The sequence below is a fragment of the Dromiciops gliroides genome, chromosome 6 (assembly GCF_019393635.1).
Source record: "Dromiciops gliroides isolate mDroGli1 chromosome 6, mDroGli1.pri, whole genome shotgun sequence".
Lineage (NCBI taxonomy): Eukaryota > Metazoa > Chordata > Mammalia > Microbiotheria > Microbiotheriidae > Dromiciops > Dromiciops gliroides.
In genome coordinates, this window is record NC_057866.1 from 77,185,609 (window position 1) to 77,200,340 (window position 14,732).

The 14,732-nt window shown below is 42.0% G+C and overlaps 1 protein-coding gene across 2 annotated transcripts in view; it reads left to right on the forward strand.

Moving 5' to 3' along the window:
* Positions 1–14,732, forward strand: part of FAM184B (family with sequence similarity 184 member B) — a 119,444-nt gene that overhangs the window by 92,704 nt on the left and 12,008 nt on the right. For both annotated transcript variants that reach the window (XM_043972015.1, XM_043972016.1), the window contains exons 8-11: positions 2,187–2,307; positions 3,766–3,978; positions 5,510–5,663; positions 6,997–7,109. In XM_043972015.1, coding sequence (XP_043827950.1) covers positions 2,187–2,307; positions 3,766–3,978; positions 5,510–5,663; positions 6,997–7,109 — 601 coding nt within the window. The remainder of the gene's footprint in view (positions 1–2,186; positions 2,308–3,765; positions 3,979–5,509; positions 5,664–6,996; positions 7,110–14,732) is intronic.

Below are 14,732 nucleotides of genomic sequence, written 5' to 3' on the forward strand. Positions count from 1 at the left end.
GCAGACAGCACAACTAGTACTGTTCTCTGCCTACAGATGGGGAAATTGAGGCTCAGAGAGCTTATGGGTCAAAAAGAAGAAGTGGCTTCTCTAAGGATACACAATACATTCATGCTAGATCCAGAATGAGAATCTGGCTTTTCCAGCTCAAGTCCCATGTGTTTTTTCCCCATCACCACACTAGATTGTCATCCCACCGAGAGCTTCCTCTGTACCAAGACCTGTTTGAGGAGCTGAGAAGGACAAAGATGTGTCTTTGAGGCCCCTTGTCTTTCAAACTCTTCCTGTTTAAATGGTGAAGTGTGAAACATGTGGAATGATATGACAGTGGTCTGACTGGGTGTCAAGATGAAGGTTCCTGAGAGCAAGAGCTTTCATATCAAGTGCCTGCTCTTTCCCTGCCATCAGTGCAATTTTTCATTTCTCCAGTAAAGAAAAAGCTCCCTTGGGGCAGCTAGGTGGCACAGTGGATAGAGCACCGGCCCTGGAGTCAGGAGGACCTGAGTTCAAATCTGGCCTCAGACACTTGACACTTACTAGCTGTGTGACCCTGAGCAAGTCACTTAACCCCATTGCCCCGCAAAAAAAAGAGAAAGCTCCCCTTTCCCTTCCTCCTTTTCCCTGCTATACACAGATCTTAGGATTTAGACTTTGAGGGAACCTTAGAGCTTGCCTAGTCTAGTTCCCTCACTTTATAATTAATGAAACTTTGGTCCAAAGACATTAACTGACTAGTTCAAAGTTAAATACAGGTAAATAGCATTTGAACCCATATGCCCTGCCTGTAAACCTGGGGCTCTTTCTGCCACACCAAATGATTAGCTCTTTTAAGAAGAATATGGAGACCATGGCAGCTGGTTGTAGAATAAAGAACAACAGAAGCCAGAGTCCTGGTCAGGGATCATCGTGTGAAGCCCCATAGACAGGAACTGCCTTCAGGTTGGGTAAAACAACTCAGTTCATCAGCAGGTAGTTATTTAGCCCCTGTTCTGTGTCAAGCCCGGCGCTAAGCCCTGGGAGCACAGATACCAAGATGAAAGAGCCTCCACCCTCAAAGAATGTGCATTCTACAGCATGGTCACAGATAGCTTAACAACAAAAATAATAATAGCACCTGGCATTTATAGAGCTCTTACTATGTGCAGTGTACTGTGGTTTGAATCGAGAGCAAGGGTTAGATTCTAGAGATGCTGAGAAGGCGGAATCCATAAAACGTGGTCACTGATTGGATATGCATGAGTGACTAAGTGAGAGGAAAGAGGCAAGCATGCCTGAAGTTTTGAACCTGGAAAAATGATGGAGCTTTTGACAGAAATATGGGAGTTGGGAGGAGGAGTGAGTTTAGTGGTTTGCCACTTCCTTCTTCAGCTCGTTTTACAGATGAGAAAACAGGCAAACAGGGTTCAGTGACTTGCCCAGGGTCACACAGCTAGTGTCAAGTGTCTGAGGCTAGATTTGAACTCAGGTCCTCCTGACTCCAGGCCCAACATTGTGCCACTTAGCTGCCATATATATGCTATTTACATAGTATATTATTAAATAATATACTACATACTATTTACTATAGTATATACTATATTATTAAATAATATACTACACACTATTTACTATAGTATATACTATATTATTAAATAATATACTACACACTATTTACTATAGTATATACTATATATACTCTCTCTATGTATATATGTTTGTGTATATTTTATATACATATATAGATATAGATATAGATATAGATAGATGTAATGGTTTATATTTACTTATCTAGGTGGCATAGTGGCTAGAATGCAGAACTTGGAGTCTGGAGGTCCTGAGCTCAAACCCTTTCAGATACTTCCTAGCTGTGTGACCCTAGGAATGTCACCTAACCTCTCTGTGCCTCAGTTTCCTTACCCATAAAATGAGGATAGTAGTATTCCTCTCATAGGGTTGTTGTCAGGACCAAGTGAACTAATTTATGTAAAGTGCTTTGCAAAACTTAAAGCATTACATAAATACTAGTTATATTATCTTGTTGTCCTGCTCGACTCCCAGCCCTCCGCGACGGCAGGGACTGTTTTATTCCTGTCTCTGTATGTCTAGTACCTACTGAAGTGTGTAGCCCGTGTAAGAAACTTCATCAGTCCGTTGTGTTGCATTCTGAAGTTCTATGCTGATACACAGTTTGATCCCTGTCTCTAAAGGTTGGAAAGACTCTGCAGATGGAAAGATAACAAACAGCCTCCCCTCCTAAAAGAGGAGGCATCCCAAACCCAGACTTTACCAGAAGATTGGCTGAAGCAGAGAGCCAGTTTGCAAGCACAGGTAGAATGGGGCCATTGCCACGGATTTCCTGGGGCCATATTTCATTCAGTCGCCTTTAGGTTATGTCTCCACACCTTGGGTACAAATGAAGCTCTTCATTGCTCACATGTGCTGTGGGGGCAGGGGTGGGGGAGTGCTTTGGGTCTTTTTTACCCTAGGTTGACCCCTTCTTGTTTTCCCTCTATCTTCTCCTTGTAGAGGCAGCATGCAATAGTGGATAGAGTTAGGGAGCACTTACAGTCCTTCCCTGTACTCCAGGAATTTGGAGTTCAAAAGATCTAGGTTAAAAGCCTATTCCTAAGCAAGTCTTTTAAACTCTATGTGCCTCAGTTTCCTCATCTGTAAAATGAGAGAATTGAACTTGATGGCCTTTGAAGTCCCTTTCAACTCTAAATCTATGATGATATGTGTGACTCTCCTCCTTTACTTCCCAAACCCAGGCCTTCTTTCTCTGGAGCTTCCATGAAGGGGGCCCTCCCTACTTGAGGGTGGTACCTTGGGAAGGCCTGGGGCTGTTGCATCACCGGAGATAATAATAGCTAACATATATGCTAAAGAAATAAATAAAGCACAATACTGCTTTAAGTTTTTTTGTTTGTTTTTTTGTGGGGCAATGAGGGTTAAGTGACTTGCCCAGGGTTACACGGCTAGTAAGTGTCAAGTGTCTGAGGCCTGATTTGAACTCAGGTCCTTCTGAATCCAGGGCTAGTGCTTTATCCACTGTGCCACCTAGCTGCCCCTGTGCTTTAAGTTTTGCAACATGCTTTACATAAGTATCTCATTTGATCCTTACAACAAACCTGCAAGACAGAAGCTATGTTTTTCCTCAATTTAAGGATGAGAACACTGAGTAAGGTTAAGTGACTTGCCCACAGTCACACATCTAGTAAGTATCTGAGGCAGAATTTGAACTTATGACTTCTGAACTCCAAGTGTTCCATATATAGTGTCAAGCTGCCTCTCACATCAGATCTCTTCTTACCACACTCCCTTTATCTAGCATCAGCCTACTTACACTCCTGCCTCACCTTTAATATTCTCATTAATAATATTTAATTAGTAATTTAATCATTAAAGTTGGATTTTCTTAACCATACTTAACAAAATAGCCCTCTGCCTTCCTGAAGACATTCACTCACTGCATGTGGCCCACTTTACCCAGTGTATGAAAGCCCTCCTGGGACTGGAGAACTAGCCCATCCATTCTCAAGTTTGCTATTTTTGCTCTCTCGACTCTCCCTTAGAGTTTGATATGATAGCACTTTCCCAGACAGAGGGTTCCCAGTGAAGCGTAACCCCAGAGGGAGCTTTTGTTAGGGAAAAGAAAAAACAAGCAAAGAAAAGGAAAAAAAACAAAACACCTCACCATCATTGAAAAAAACACAAAAAACCAAAAACCAACCCAACCACTGCTGCTACGAGCTCTGGGTGCTGAGTGAACAATCATGTTATTTGAAGATTTCCCAGATGAAGCTGGCTCTGGAGCAGTCTGCCCATAACTACAGAGAGGACCTGCAGGAGCTGAAGCAGTTGTCTGACAAGGAACGGGAGAAGCTTTTTCGGGAACTTCAAGATCATATCAAACAGAGCCAGACTGTTAAGGCACAGCTGGAGGCCTCCCATCAAGAAGCCCTGAAGATCATGGAAGATGCCAAGAACCAAGAACTAAAGGTAAGGTTTCCATGGCAGTGGGAACACAAGGACAGGTCCTAGGTCAGATTCATGAGCCTTTTAGCCCAGGGGTATTACTCTTGGGCCAGAGCACCCAGAGGTGTCATTGGGGTTCCCCTCCTTTACGTTAACCTCTGAGGTTACAGGGAGTACCTTTAAGTTTCCTGCCAGGCGTGGTTCTGACATCTGATGACTTAATTTGAAAAAATCTATCTATATTCACAGCTTGCCCCATAGCTTGGGGTCAATCAGTTTCCTTAAGTTTGTGTCCCCTCCTGCATCACATCCCTCTTTCTTGTATTAGGTTTATCTTCTCTAGGTACTGGATGAGCCTATTTAACTTTAGAAGTTAGAGGTCACCTGGGACCAGTGCTGCTTGTGGTATGAGGGACAAAGGTAGGGGGGAAGGGTCAGGGTTGTCACTGCACCCCTCTCTGTTTAAGCATCATGAGCCTCTGAGTAGTTTGGGTTAGCAGAGGAGGAGGAGGGGCAGTGTGGTATAGTGGAAAGAGCCCAGAATGGGAAGTCAAAGGGTACTGCCCAAAGCAGAACCATGCATTTCAGGCACACACCTTCTGACAAGCCATCAATAGCCCCATCTCTGGGTGGGGAGGACCAGGGATCACTCTGAAAGGCCATGTTCTTTTTTTCCCCAATCTTAATAGTATTTTATTTTTTCCAGTTACATGTAAAGATAGTTTTCAACATTTGTTTTTATAAGATTTTTAGTTCCAAATTTTTCTCCCTCCCCCCCTCCCCAAGACAGAATGCAATCTGATAGAGGTTATATATGTGCAATCACATTAAACATATTTATGCAATAATCATGTTGTGAAAGAAGAATCAGAACAAAAGGGAAAAACCTCAAAAAAGAAAAAAAAAAGTAGATACACTGTGGTTCAATCTGTATTCAGATTCCACAGTTCTTTTTTTGGATGTGAAGAGCACTTTGCATCGTGAGTGCTTTGGAATTGGATCATTGTATTGCTGAGAGGAACTAAGTCTATCATGGTTGATCATTGCACAATGTTGCTGTTACTGTGTACAATGTTCTCCTGGTTCTGCTCACTTCACTCAGCATCAGTCCACTTAAGTCTTTCCAGGTTTTTCTGAAATCTGTGAAAGGCCATGTTCTTGACCACTTGTCTGTGCGTTCAGATGAAGTGGGGATGAAATGTTTCTAACTGGAGAAATCAAAAGGAAGATTTCTCTGATTTTGACAAATGGTGGGTTTTTCTCTGCTCTCCTTAGTGACTGGAAGGAGAATGAATGAGATCCAGAGGGAAAAGTACCAAGAGATAATAGAAGCCAAAGGCCAACAGCTGCATGGCTGCATTGGGACTAATTGAGACAAATGGATGCACAATTCTTTAAATATCATGTTAGAGGAAATTGCCTAGCCAGGAGTTAAAGCAGCTGCTAATGTGTCTCACCTAGAAACAAAACAGAACCCAACCCTTTTGCCTTCCTGGGCTGTTGCCAACATTTTTCCTTAGTCAGGAGTCCCTCTCTTGTTTTGCTTTGCCTGCAGGAGGTGGAGGAACGCCTAAAGAAGGAATACAGTCACACCTTCCAGATTCAGCATCAGTCTCACCAACTGGAACTCCAGGCCTTGGAAGAAAAGGCAAGCAAAGACCTTCAAGGGGAGCGTGAGAGGATACAGAAACAGCAGGCCCTCTTGCTAGGTATACAATAAACCAGCCATGCCCACTAGCCTGGCTTTATTTATGCAAGACTTCCCATACTTAGGCCAAGAAACCAAGGGGGTGGGATGGAGATAAACTGAATAAGCTCTGTCTGGCCACTCCAGGTTTTCATAAACAGTGCTTGTTTGTGTAATTCAGTTCTCTGTGGTCCTCAGGCCAGGCATTGGGTTAAGGTGGTGGTGAGAGGAGAAAAGATGTAGAAAAAGTAGTGGATATGGTGCTTATTTCCATCCCAATCTGAGATTTTGGAAGTAAGCCCCCCGAGGGTAGGAATTGTTCTTCATTTTATCTCCAGTATCCCCAGTGTCTACTCTGACACTTTGCCCATAAGCACTTCATAGACGATTGTTGGATTGGATGTCCTCATTGGCTGCCTCCTAGCAGAAGTAAAAAAATGGAGTTGTATGTGTATGCACGCATGCACGCACACACATGTATATATGGGCACACACATATATGCTATAGAATTAAATGTGTGCATTATGTGTACATTTATGTGTGTGTGTGTGCACATACACACATACCACCCAGGAAGCTCAACAAATGAATCTAATCAAGCATTTAAATTGTGAATCCATTTGTCTCAATTAGTCCTGATGCAGCCATGCAAATGTCAGCCTTTGTCTTCTATTATCTCTTGGTACTTTCTCCTCATACACACACATACACACATCATACATGTCTGTGTGTATATATGTATACATGTGTGTGTTGTGTGTATGTATAAATGAATGAGAGAGAGAGAGAGAAATTCCTATCACGACCCTAGTGCTGGGAAACAAGGATGAAATCTAGGTTATAAATCCTGGGGTAAAGATAAATGGTGTTTTATCGAATTCATTTTGTAGCATCTTTCCTCATCGCATTCCCATTTAGTTAACACCCTGACCGTGGTCTTTCTGGTCCGATCCAAACTTTTTATATTTGTGTGAAAGAGATCTTGTCATGTTCTCTGTTAGCTGCTTAAAAATGAAGTAAAAATGAGAAAGCTTATCCTTTTGTGTCTCACTCATAATCAAAAGTAGTGCTTCCCTTTTTTTTTTTTCATCTGTGAGGGGGTCCATAGGGAGAGCTTAACTTAGGGGCTGGCAGATTTAGACCCTGGTAGAGTTAACTAATCATTTCTATTCAGACCTTTGAGAGGCTGGGGGAGGGGGGTAGAACTCAGGCCTGAAAAAGAGCATTTCTGAATCCTGTGGAGGAGTACCAGGGGATAAAACCCAAGCCTCTGCTGTGTGCACCGGCCTTTTCCTTAGGGCCTGCCCCCATCCTCGGTGCAGGTCTCATTTCCTGCTTGTCTTCTTGTCCCTAGATTCCCTTAGGCTGGAGTTATCAGAGCAGCACGCCTCCTTTCTCAGCCAACAGAAGGAAATCGAGGAACTCGAGACAGAGCTGAAGAATCTGAGGGGACTGAAGAAACAGCAGGCAAGTTTCCAGTGCTCTGCTTACAGTGCAGTGTGCTGTTTCAGAACTAAAATGTCTCCTTTCCCCTTCAGAAATTATAAAGGAAGTGCCCCGTCCCACCTCCCTTGTGGATGTAGTGTGTGTATGTATGTATGCATGCGTGTATAGGCATGTATGTGTGTATGCATGTATGTGTGTGTGTCTTCCTGTATGATTCCAGGACTGAGGGACAAGAGTAAGCCAATAGGATCAGCCCTTTAGTCAATGGTTGTATGTCTATCCATTTGTGGTATTGCTTCTGCATTTGAAAGGCTTCCTTCCTTCTAATAGGTGTCTGAAGCATGGATGAAGGTGTTTTCAAAGTGAAAAGAACATCATAAATGTTGAATAAGGTTAAAAGTATATTGTTGGGGCAGCTAGATGGCGCAGTGGATAGAGCACCGGCCCTGGAGTCAGGAGTACCTGAGTTCAAATCCAGCCTCAGACACTTAACACTTACTAGCTGTGTGACCCTGGGCAAGTCACTTAACCCCAATTGCCTCACTTAAAAAAAAAAAGTATATTGTTAAAAGGTATCTCTCAGTAGTGTGTTTGTATTATGAGATTTGAGTTCTTGAACATAAGGGGATCCCTTGTAAAAGATCAGTATGAAAACCTGGACTCCTACAACCTCTAGGGCTTGCCCCAGAAACCACTGTACCTCCTGGGGCGGCTCTGTGGTTTTCTTCTAGCACTGCTCTCCCTCCTTCCCCCTCCCTCCTAATTACCTCCCTCAACCTCCTGTTTCTGTTGTCACCCTTGACATCTCCCTTATACCTGCCTCCACATTTAGTGATGCGTGAAGAGATGGAGAGTCGTTCTTCATAATGTGGTTCATGCCCACCTCATCATTTCCACTTCCACTTCCATCTTAGTCTTGATCACCTTAGACCTTAAACCTGAACTACGGAATTGTCTCCTGAGAAGTTGCCCGGCTGTAGTCTGGTTTTCCTCTGCTCCCCACTTCACACTGCCACCTCATCCATCTTAGCAACACACACTGTTACCCTTCATGAAATACCATAAAAGGTTACAAAACAACCTGCCTGTCAAGTAATGTCCTTCATTCCCTGGTTCCAGCTGATCAGTTTGAGCTGGTCATGGTTATTCTCCCCCATGCATAGTATGTTTCATTGAACCTGGCCTCTTTGATGTTCCCCATACATGACATTCCATCATCCACCGCTGAGTCCCAGCACTGCCCACCATCTTAGATTGTGCTCCCTCCTGACTTTTGTCCCTTGGAAACTGTTTCCCTTCAAGTTTCAGCTAAAGCACTATCTCCTACCAGAGGCTGATCTCATTTTCCTAGTAGTTCTCCTCTTCCCACCCCTTCAGACAAATTACTTACTTTTAAATTTTGTATTCACTTATCTGCATTATCCTGTCCTTTCCAGTAGAGGGAGCCTCCTATAGTCTCTAAACTCTATAAGGGGTAGGCACTATTTCTTCCTTGTCTTTGTATCTCCAGTACTTTGCCTAGTACCTAGCACATAGTATATGCTTAATTAATTAATATACATATATACTTACATACACATATGCACACATTATTTTTTTATTTTGGCTACTAAAGTATTATGGTCCAAATGTTGTAACTCGACTGTCATTGGTAGAAAAAAATCAGACACCAGAGAAACCTGCCAAATCTGTGGCCTTTTCCCCTTGTTTACTTTCTCCCAGTTTCCTCTATCAGTATTTTTGGGGTGGTCTGGCATAGTCGAGTCTATTAATATCAAACTTAAAAAAGAGTACTATCAAGTCTTATATTTGGGTTTCAAAAAAGAGAAGCAGGAGATTGGTACCTCAGAGCCACCTGCTTTGTGCCTTTCTCCCCAAGAGAAGTCCAAGGATTTCTCTTGGTTTCCCTTCCTTTCCCCTTTCCTCCCTTCCTTTCCCTTCCCCCCCGTCTCTTCCCTTGCCCCTAAATAAAAATTAAAAAAAAAAAAGAGAAGCAAAAGATGAGGGAAATGTGACCAGAGAGCAGTCCTTAAGAGATGGGGATAGGGCAGCTAGGTGGCCCAGTAGGTAAAGCACTGGCCCTGGATTCAGAAGGACTCGAGTTCAATTCTGGCCTCATACACTTGACACTTACTAGCTGTGTGACCCTGGGCAAATCACTTAACCCTCATTGCCCCACCAAAAAAAAGAAAGAAAGAAAAGAAAAGAAAAAGAGATGGGGGTATTAGTGAATTGTAACCTCAATAGAGATCGATGATGCAGCCCCAAAAGTGAACATAATTTTAGGTTGCAGTAAGAAAACCATAATGTGCAGGACAAGGAAGGTGATAGGCCGTCCTGCTGCACTCACCCTGGTCAGACCCCATTGTGAGTATCACACTCTTGTGCTCACTCCTTTGTACCATATTTTAGGAAGGACATTGACCAGAGAAAGACAACCTAGATTATGAGGGGACTGGAGATGATGCCAAATGATGAGCACTTGAAGAATCTGAGGATATTTATCCTGGAGAACAGTAGAATCAGTGGAAACGATAACTGTCTTCAACCACGTGATAGGCTGGCTTGAGGGAGTAGGACTAGACTTTTCTGCTTGCTCTAAATGGCAGAATTGTAAACTGTGGTAGAAGTGGTCATGGCAGATTTTAGGCTTAATGTGAGGACGAACTTCCCAAAAGGCATTGTTATTCAAAAGTGGAATAAGCTTTCCCAGCAGGTTGTGGATTCTCCCTCATTTAAAGTCTTCTAGAGAAGACTAGATGACCACTTACTGGGAATATTGTAAAGAAGATGCTTGGTCACGTACAGGTTGGGCCAATTGGCCCATCTGGCTCTTCTCAACTCTGACATTCTATGATTCTGTTGAACTTCTCATTTTAGCACCTTATCTTCCGGGGGTATATAAGATGGAATGAAGGAAGAAGAACCAAGGTATAGAGAATGTTAGAAAGATATGTTACAGATATGTAGGTTCAAGGTGACAAAGGACAAAGATATTTGTAATATGAATAGAGATTAAGGAATGACTATGAGATATGTCTAAGGAAGACATGACAATTCTTAGTGAAAAACTGAGCGTGAGGGGAAAAATGGAAAAGTCGGAGCTGTCTCCCAGACCTCCAGGAGTTTCACTCTAGCAGACAGAATGACACTGATGAAAATGGGTGAGACTGAGAAGGAGAACTGGTAGGAAGATTTCAAATTCATTCACATTTGTTGAATTTTTAGTGAATGTGAAGTGAGCATCAAATTGAAATGATGTGAAGGCAAATGGAATGTAAAACAGGAATGGCAATGGCTCAGAGCTGGCCATACCCATTTTAAAGTTAGCAGCATATAATTCAAGCTATTAGAACTAAAGAGATCCCCAGGGAGAAAACACACAGAGGGAAGAAAAAGCCCAAACTCTAAGGAATACCAGCACTTGGGGGCAGGAGAAGAAAAAAGAACCGGAGAAGGGGCAGAGGCTAATTAGGAAAACCTTTCGACATAGAATCATAATGAGGAGAGTTCCAAGAAGGAGTTATTGATGAAAAGTGTTCAGGACTAAGGAAAGGTCCAGTAGTATGGGCCCTGATAAAAGATCATTGGATGTGAAGGTCACTGGTGACCTTTGAGAGAGCAATTTCAGTAGAGTGGTTCTGGTAGAAACCAGGTAGCACAGAGTTAACAAGAGAATTTCTAAAGCATTTCTGTTTGGCTTTGGGTAGTAACAGTAATAATTCACATTTCTATAGTACTTTGTAGTCATTAGAAGGCTTTCTCATATAATCTGTCTTGTTTAACAAAGTTGGAAACAGGCCAAGAGCCTCTTGTTCAGACATTTAAACTTACTCCATTCTGGGAGGATCTGAATGCCTCCAGGCCATAGCCTGAAACCCACCAAAAGATAAACAAAGAAAAGATTTCATTATAAGAGTCAGTGAATGTTGACTTTTTCTCATGCTTAAAGGTTTTTTAGATAGCTGTGTTACTCCCTTACTGAAGGTTAAAATATATTTATTGCTGTCAGGGCATATTCACTCAAAAATATTCATTAATTCAACAAACTTAAAAAATTTTTGATACCTTTTTATAGCATAGTCTTTTCTTGATGTATTGTCCCTCCACCCTCCAACTGAATCCTGCCTCATCGCAAAGGGAAAAAGACAAGAAAAACTTACTTCCACAACGTCTGAGAACATTTGCAGCATTCCATACCTGCTGTCCCCCAACACTCTCCCCAGCAAGGAGCAGTGGACATCCCCATCTCTTTTCTGCAACCAGTATTCAACAAACATTTAGAAGATGCCTACTGTGTGCAAAGTCTTGTGTATATCTGTGGGAAATGCAAAGATGGTTACATCACAGTCCCTGCCTTCATAGAACTTACAATCAAGAGGAGAGACATGTATAAACATAACTAATATAAAATAGAGTATGATAAGGGCAGCTAGGTATCACAGTGGATGGAATGATGGGCCTGGAGTCAGGAAGACCTGAGTTCAAATATGGCCTCAGACACTTACTAGCTATGTGGCCCTGGGTAAATCACTTAATCCTGTTTGCCTCAGTTCCTCATCTGTAAAATGATCTGGAGAAGGAAATGGCAAACCAGTCCAGTATCTTTGCCAAGAAAACCCCAAATGAGGTCACGAAGAGTCAGACATGACTAAAAATGACTGAGGAACAATAGATGTGGAAACTGAGGGAGAGAGAGGTTAAAAAGGGGCTGGCAGAGGATGAAATAGATAGTGCCATGGAAGCAAGGACAAGATCTTGGACAGACCTGGAGACATAGTGGAGGATAGAATAGCCTCGTGTGCCATAGTCCATGGGACCACAAAGAGACAGCAATCAACAACAACGATGCTGATTATGGATAATTTTATCAAATCAGGAAGATTGTGTCCCATGTGCCAATAACGAAGGCTCTAGCTATGCCACAAACATCCATGAAGCTAGTTCTAGGACCAAATTCCAAATACAGGAAAACCTGCAAATGGAGCAAAGGGTAACAGGAGTTTGTGTTAATTTCTAGTGAACCTGATGCAGATTATGTGTTATCTCATCAGTTCTTTAAAAACAAAAGAAAACTAAGATCTTGGCAAAATTACAAAAGCAGGTACAAACAAAATTCAAAAGTGAGACATGGTCTTTTTAAGCTAAAATATGATGATATCAAAGAACTAACTTGTTTAAGTAAAGGAGGAAATGAAAATTATAAAGTATCTTACAAGGTGAGAGTTCACATCCAATGCTCTTCACTATTATAAAACACTGATTAATAGCTAACATTCATTTCCTTCTTCAGAATAAAACCGAGTTATATGATTCTTCTTAAATGATACTGGTAGTAATAATTTTCAAAAATCATTTCAAAAGCTGGAGCTTTGTTTCAAGCCAAGGGTCCCACCAATGCTAAAAGTTTGAAAAATATCATAGGACTCAACAGGAGCCATCAAAAGTGTCTGAGCAATTTAGTGATATTATCCAAAGTGGGCTTTATTTAGGAAGATTAATATAGCATTGGTGAACTGAATGGCTTAGAGCAAGGGGGTGGCTATAATTGTGGAAACTGGTTAGAATGTTATTAAATAGTCCAGGCAAGAGGTAATGAAGGCTGCCTGGATTAGGGTGGTACCCTCAGAGGTTGACACCCTACCAACAGTTTTCAAATATGTGTGTGTATGTGTTTTTCCTTTGTTCTTGAAGAGGACCATGATGTCATGACTTGCATTGAATTTGATTTAAGTGAGGGAGGGCTGTCCAAGGTCACCAACCTCACTCTCTCCTCCAGAGCCATCTGGGTCCAGTGGCAAGATATACACCAGGATGACTGGAGATGACCCCTGATGCTTAAGGCAATAGGGGTTAAGTGACTAGCCCAGGGTCACACAGCTAGGAAGTGTCTGAGGTGACATTTGAACTCAGGTCTTTCTGACTCCAGAGCCAGTTCTTTATTTACTGCACTACCTAACTGCCCCTCAAATGCGTGTGATGAAGCTATGGATGTTACTGGCCTCAGAGATTCATTTTTGTTGGGAATAAGTGGGATGATGCTGTGTATGTTATGAGATTTAAAATTGGATATGAGCATTAAATTCCCCCTTTAACTTTTCCCTTATATATCTCCCAGACCACTAAGAAAAAGAAGCCTCTGAGCTTTAATCAGTGAGGGATTAGCTTTTATTGTTCGGGAGTTAATTGGACAACAAAAAGGTGATACCATTAGGGAAATAGGAAAGTAGTAATACAAATGAATACTCTTAGCTCTAAGCTTAGTCTATATTCCATTATAAAACTCACTGAATCCCAAAACTGCCTGCCAGGTGGAGAACGAGAGCTGACCACCAGATGTGTGCACTGCCCTGGCTAAGCTGAGAAGCCTGAATGAGAGAGCCAACTTCCGTTCCACCCTCAGTTTTTAAACTGCCGTCCAGGGAGCAGGCATGCATGGCCAGCTCTCCGGGCAGCAGCAGGTGCATGGCCATTCGCCGTGGTCTCCTCCCCAAAAGGGCAGTCCTTCAAAAGCCGCTTCAGTAGCATGCACCCAACTCTCAAATGATTAAGCTAAAACTTCCGGTTTTTACCACAATGTGTATATATATACACACACACACACACACACACATATATATGTATATATTTACATATAGTAGGGGCCAGATTTATTATGGGGAGAGTTGAGTGGCTCGCCATAATATTGGGGTTCAGAAAATAATGAGAGACCTCTAGGTCCAAAGTTTCCTCCCTTCCAAACTGCCTTTTTAGTTATTTTTCCTGCGCTAATAAGAAAGGAGATTAACAGCCTCTTTTCCACAAACAAACCAGGTTTCATTAATGGGAATAAAATTTACAACAAAAGTGAAGCGAATAAAGTCAGGGACAAGGAAATAGGGGAAGAGACTGACTCAAACCCCAAACTTGCTTCCAATTCAGATAGCTCAAAGAGCTGGCCTCGTTCTTAATAACTCGCCACCTGGGGTCCGTAGTTTCAGTGGGAGTGAGCTGTGCAGTCCCTCTCCAGTCTGCTCTTGAAGCTCAGTGAGCATTCCCTTTTTCTACTTTTTCTCTTCCTCCCCCAAAAGGGAGGTCCTTCAAGTTGCTTGACTGAGAGTGGTCCCCTAGTGACTTGGGATACACTAACATAGCACTCAGAGCAGGCCAGGTGTGGCCTATATCTAATCATCCCCAAGTAGGTACTTAGTCAGTTTCTTATTCAGGTGGGGCCCCTGGGCGTCTGCCAGATTCCATTATTTTATCAAAATATAAAATCAAAATGGAAGATAATTCAGTTATAATTAGTCATCTTAGCTAGATGTTGAATGAATAATTAAACCTTTAAACATATTTGAAATTTATATGAAAGCTATACCATTTCTCTGCCATCCATTTCATTTTTTATAATAAACATTTTTATTTAAAGTTTTGAGTTCCATATTTTATTCCTCCTTCTGTCCCTGCGCTCACCCCTCCCTGAGGCAGTAAGCAATCAGATATAGGTTATACTTGTTCAATTATGTAAAACATTACCATATTAGCAATTTTGTACAAGAAAACTCAAATAAAAGAAAAACAATGAAAAAAAGAAAGTGAAAAATAGCATGCTTCAGTCTGTGTTCAATCAATATCAGCCCTTTCTTTAGAGGTAGGTAGTATGCT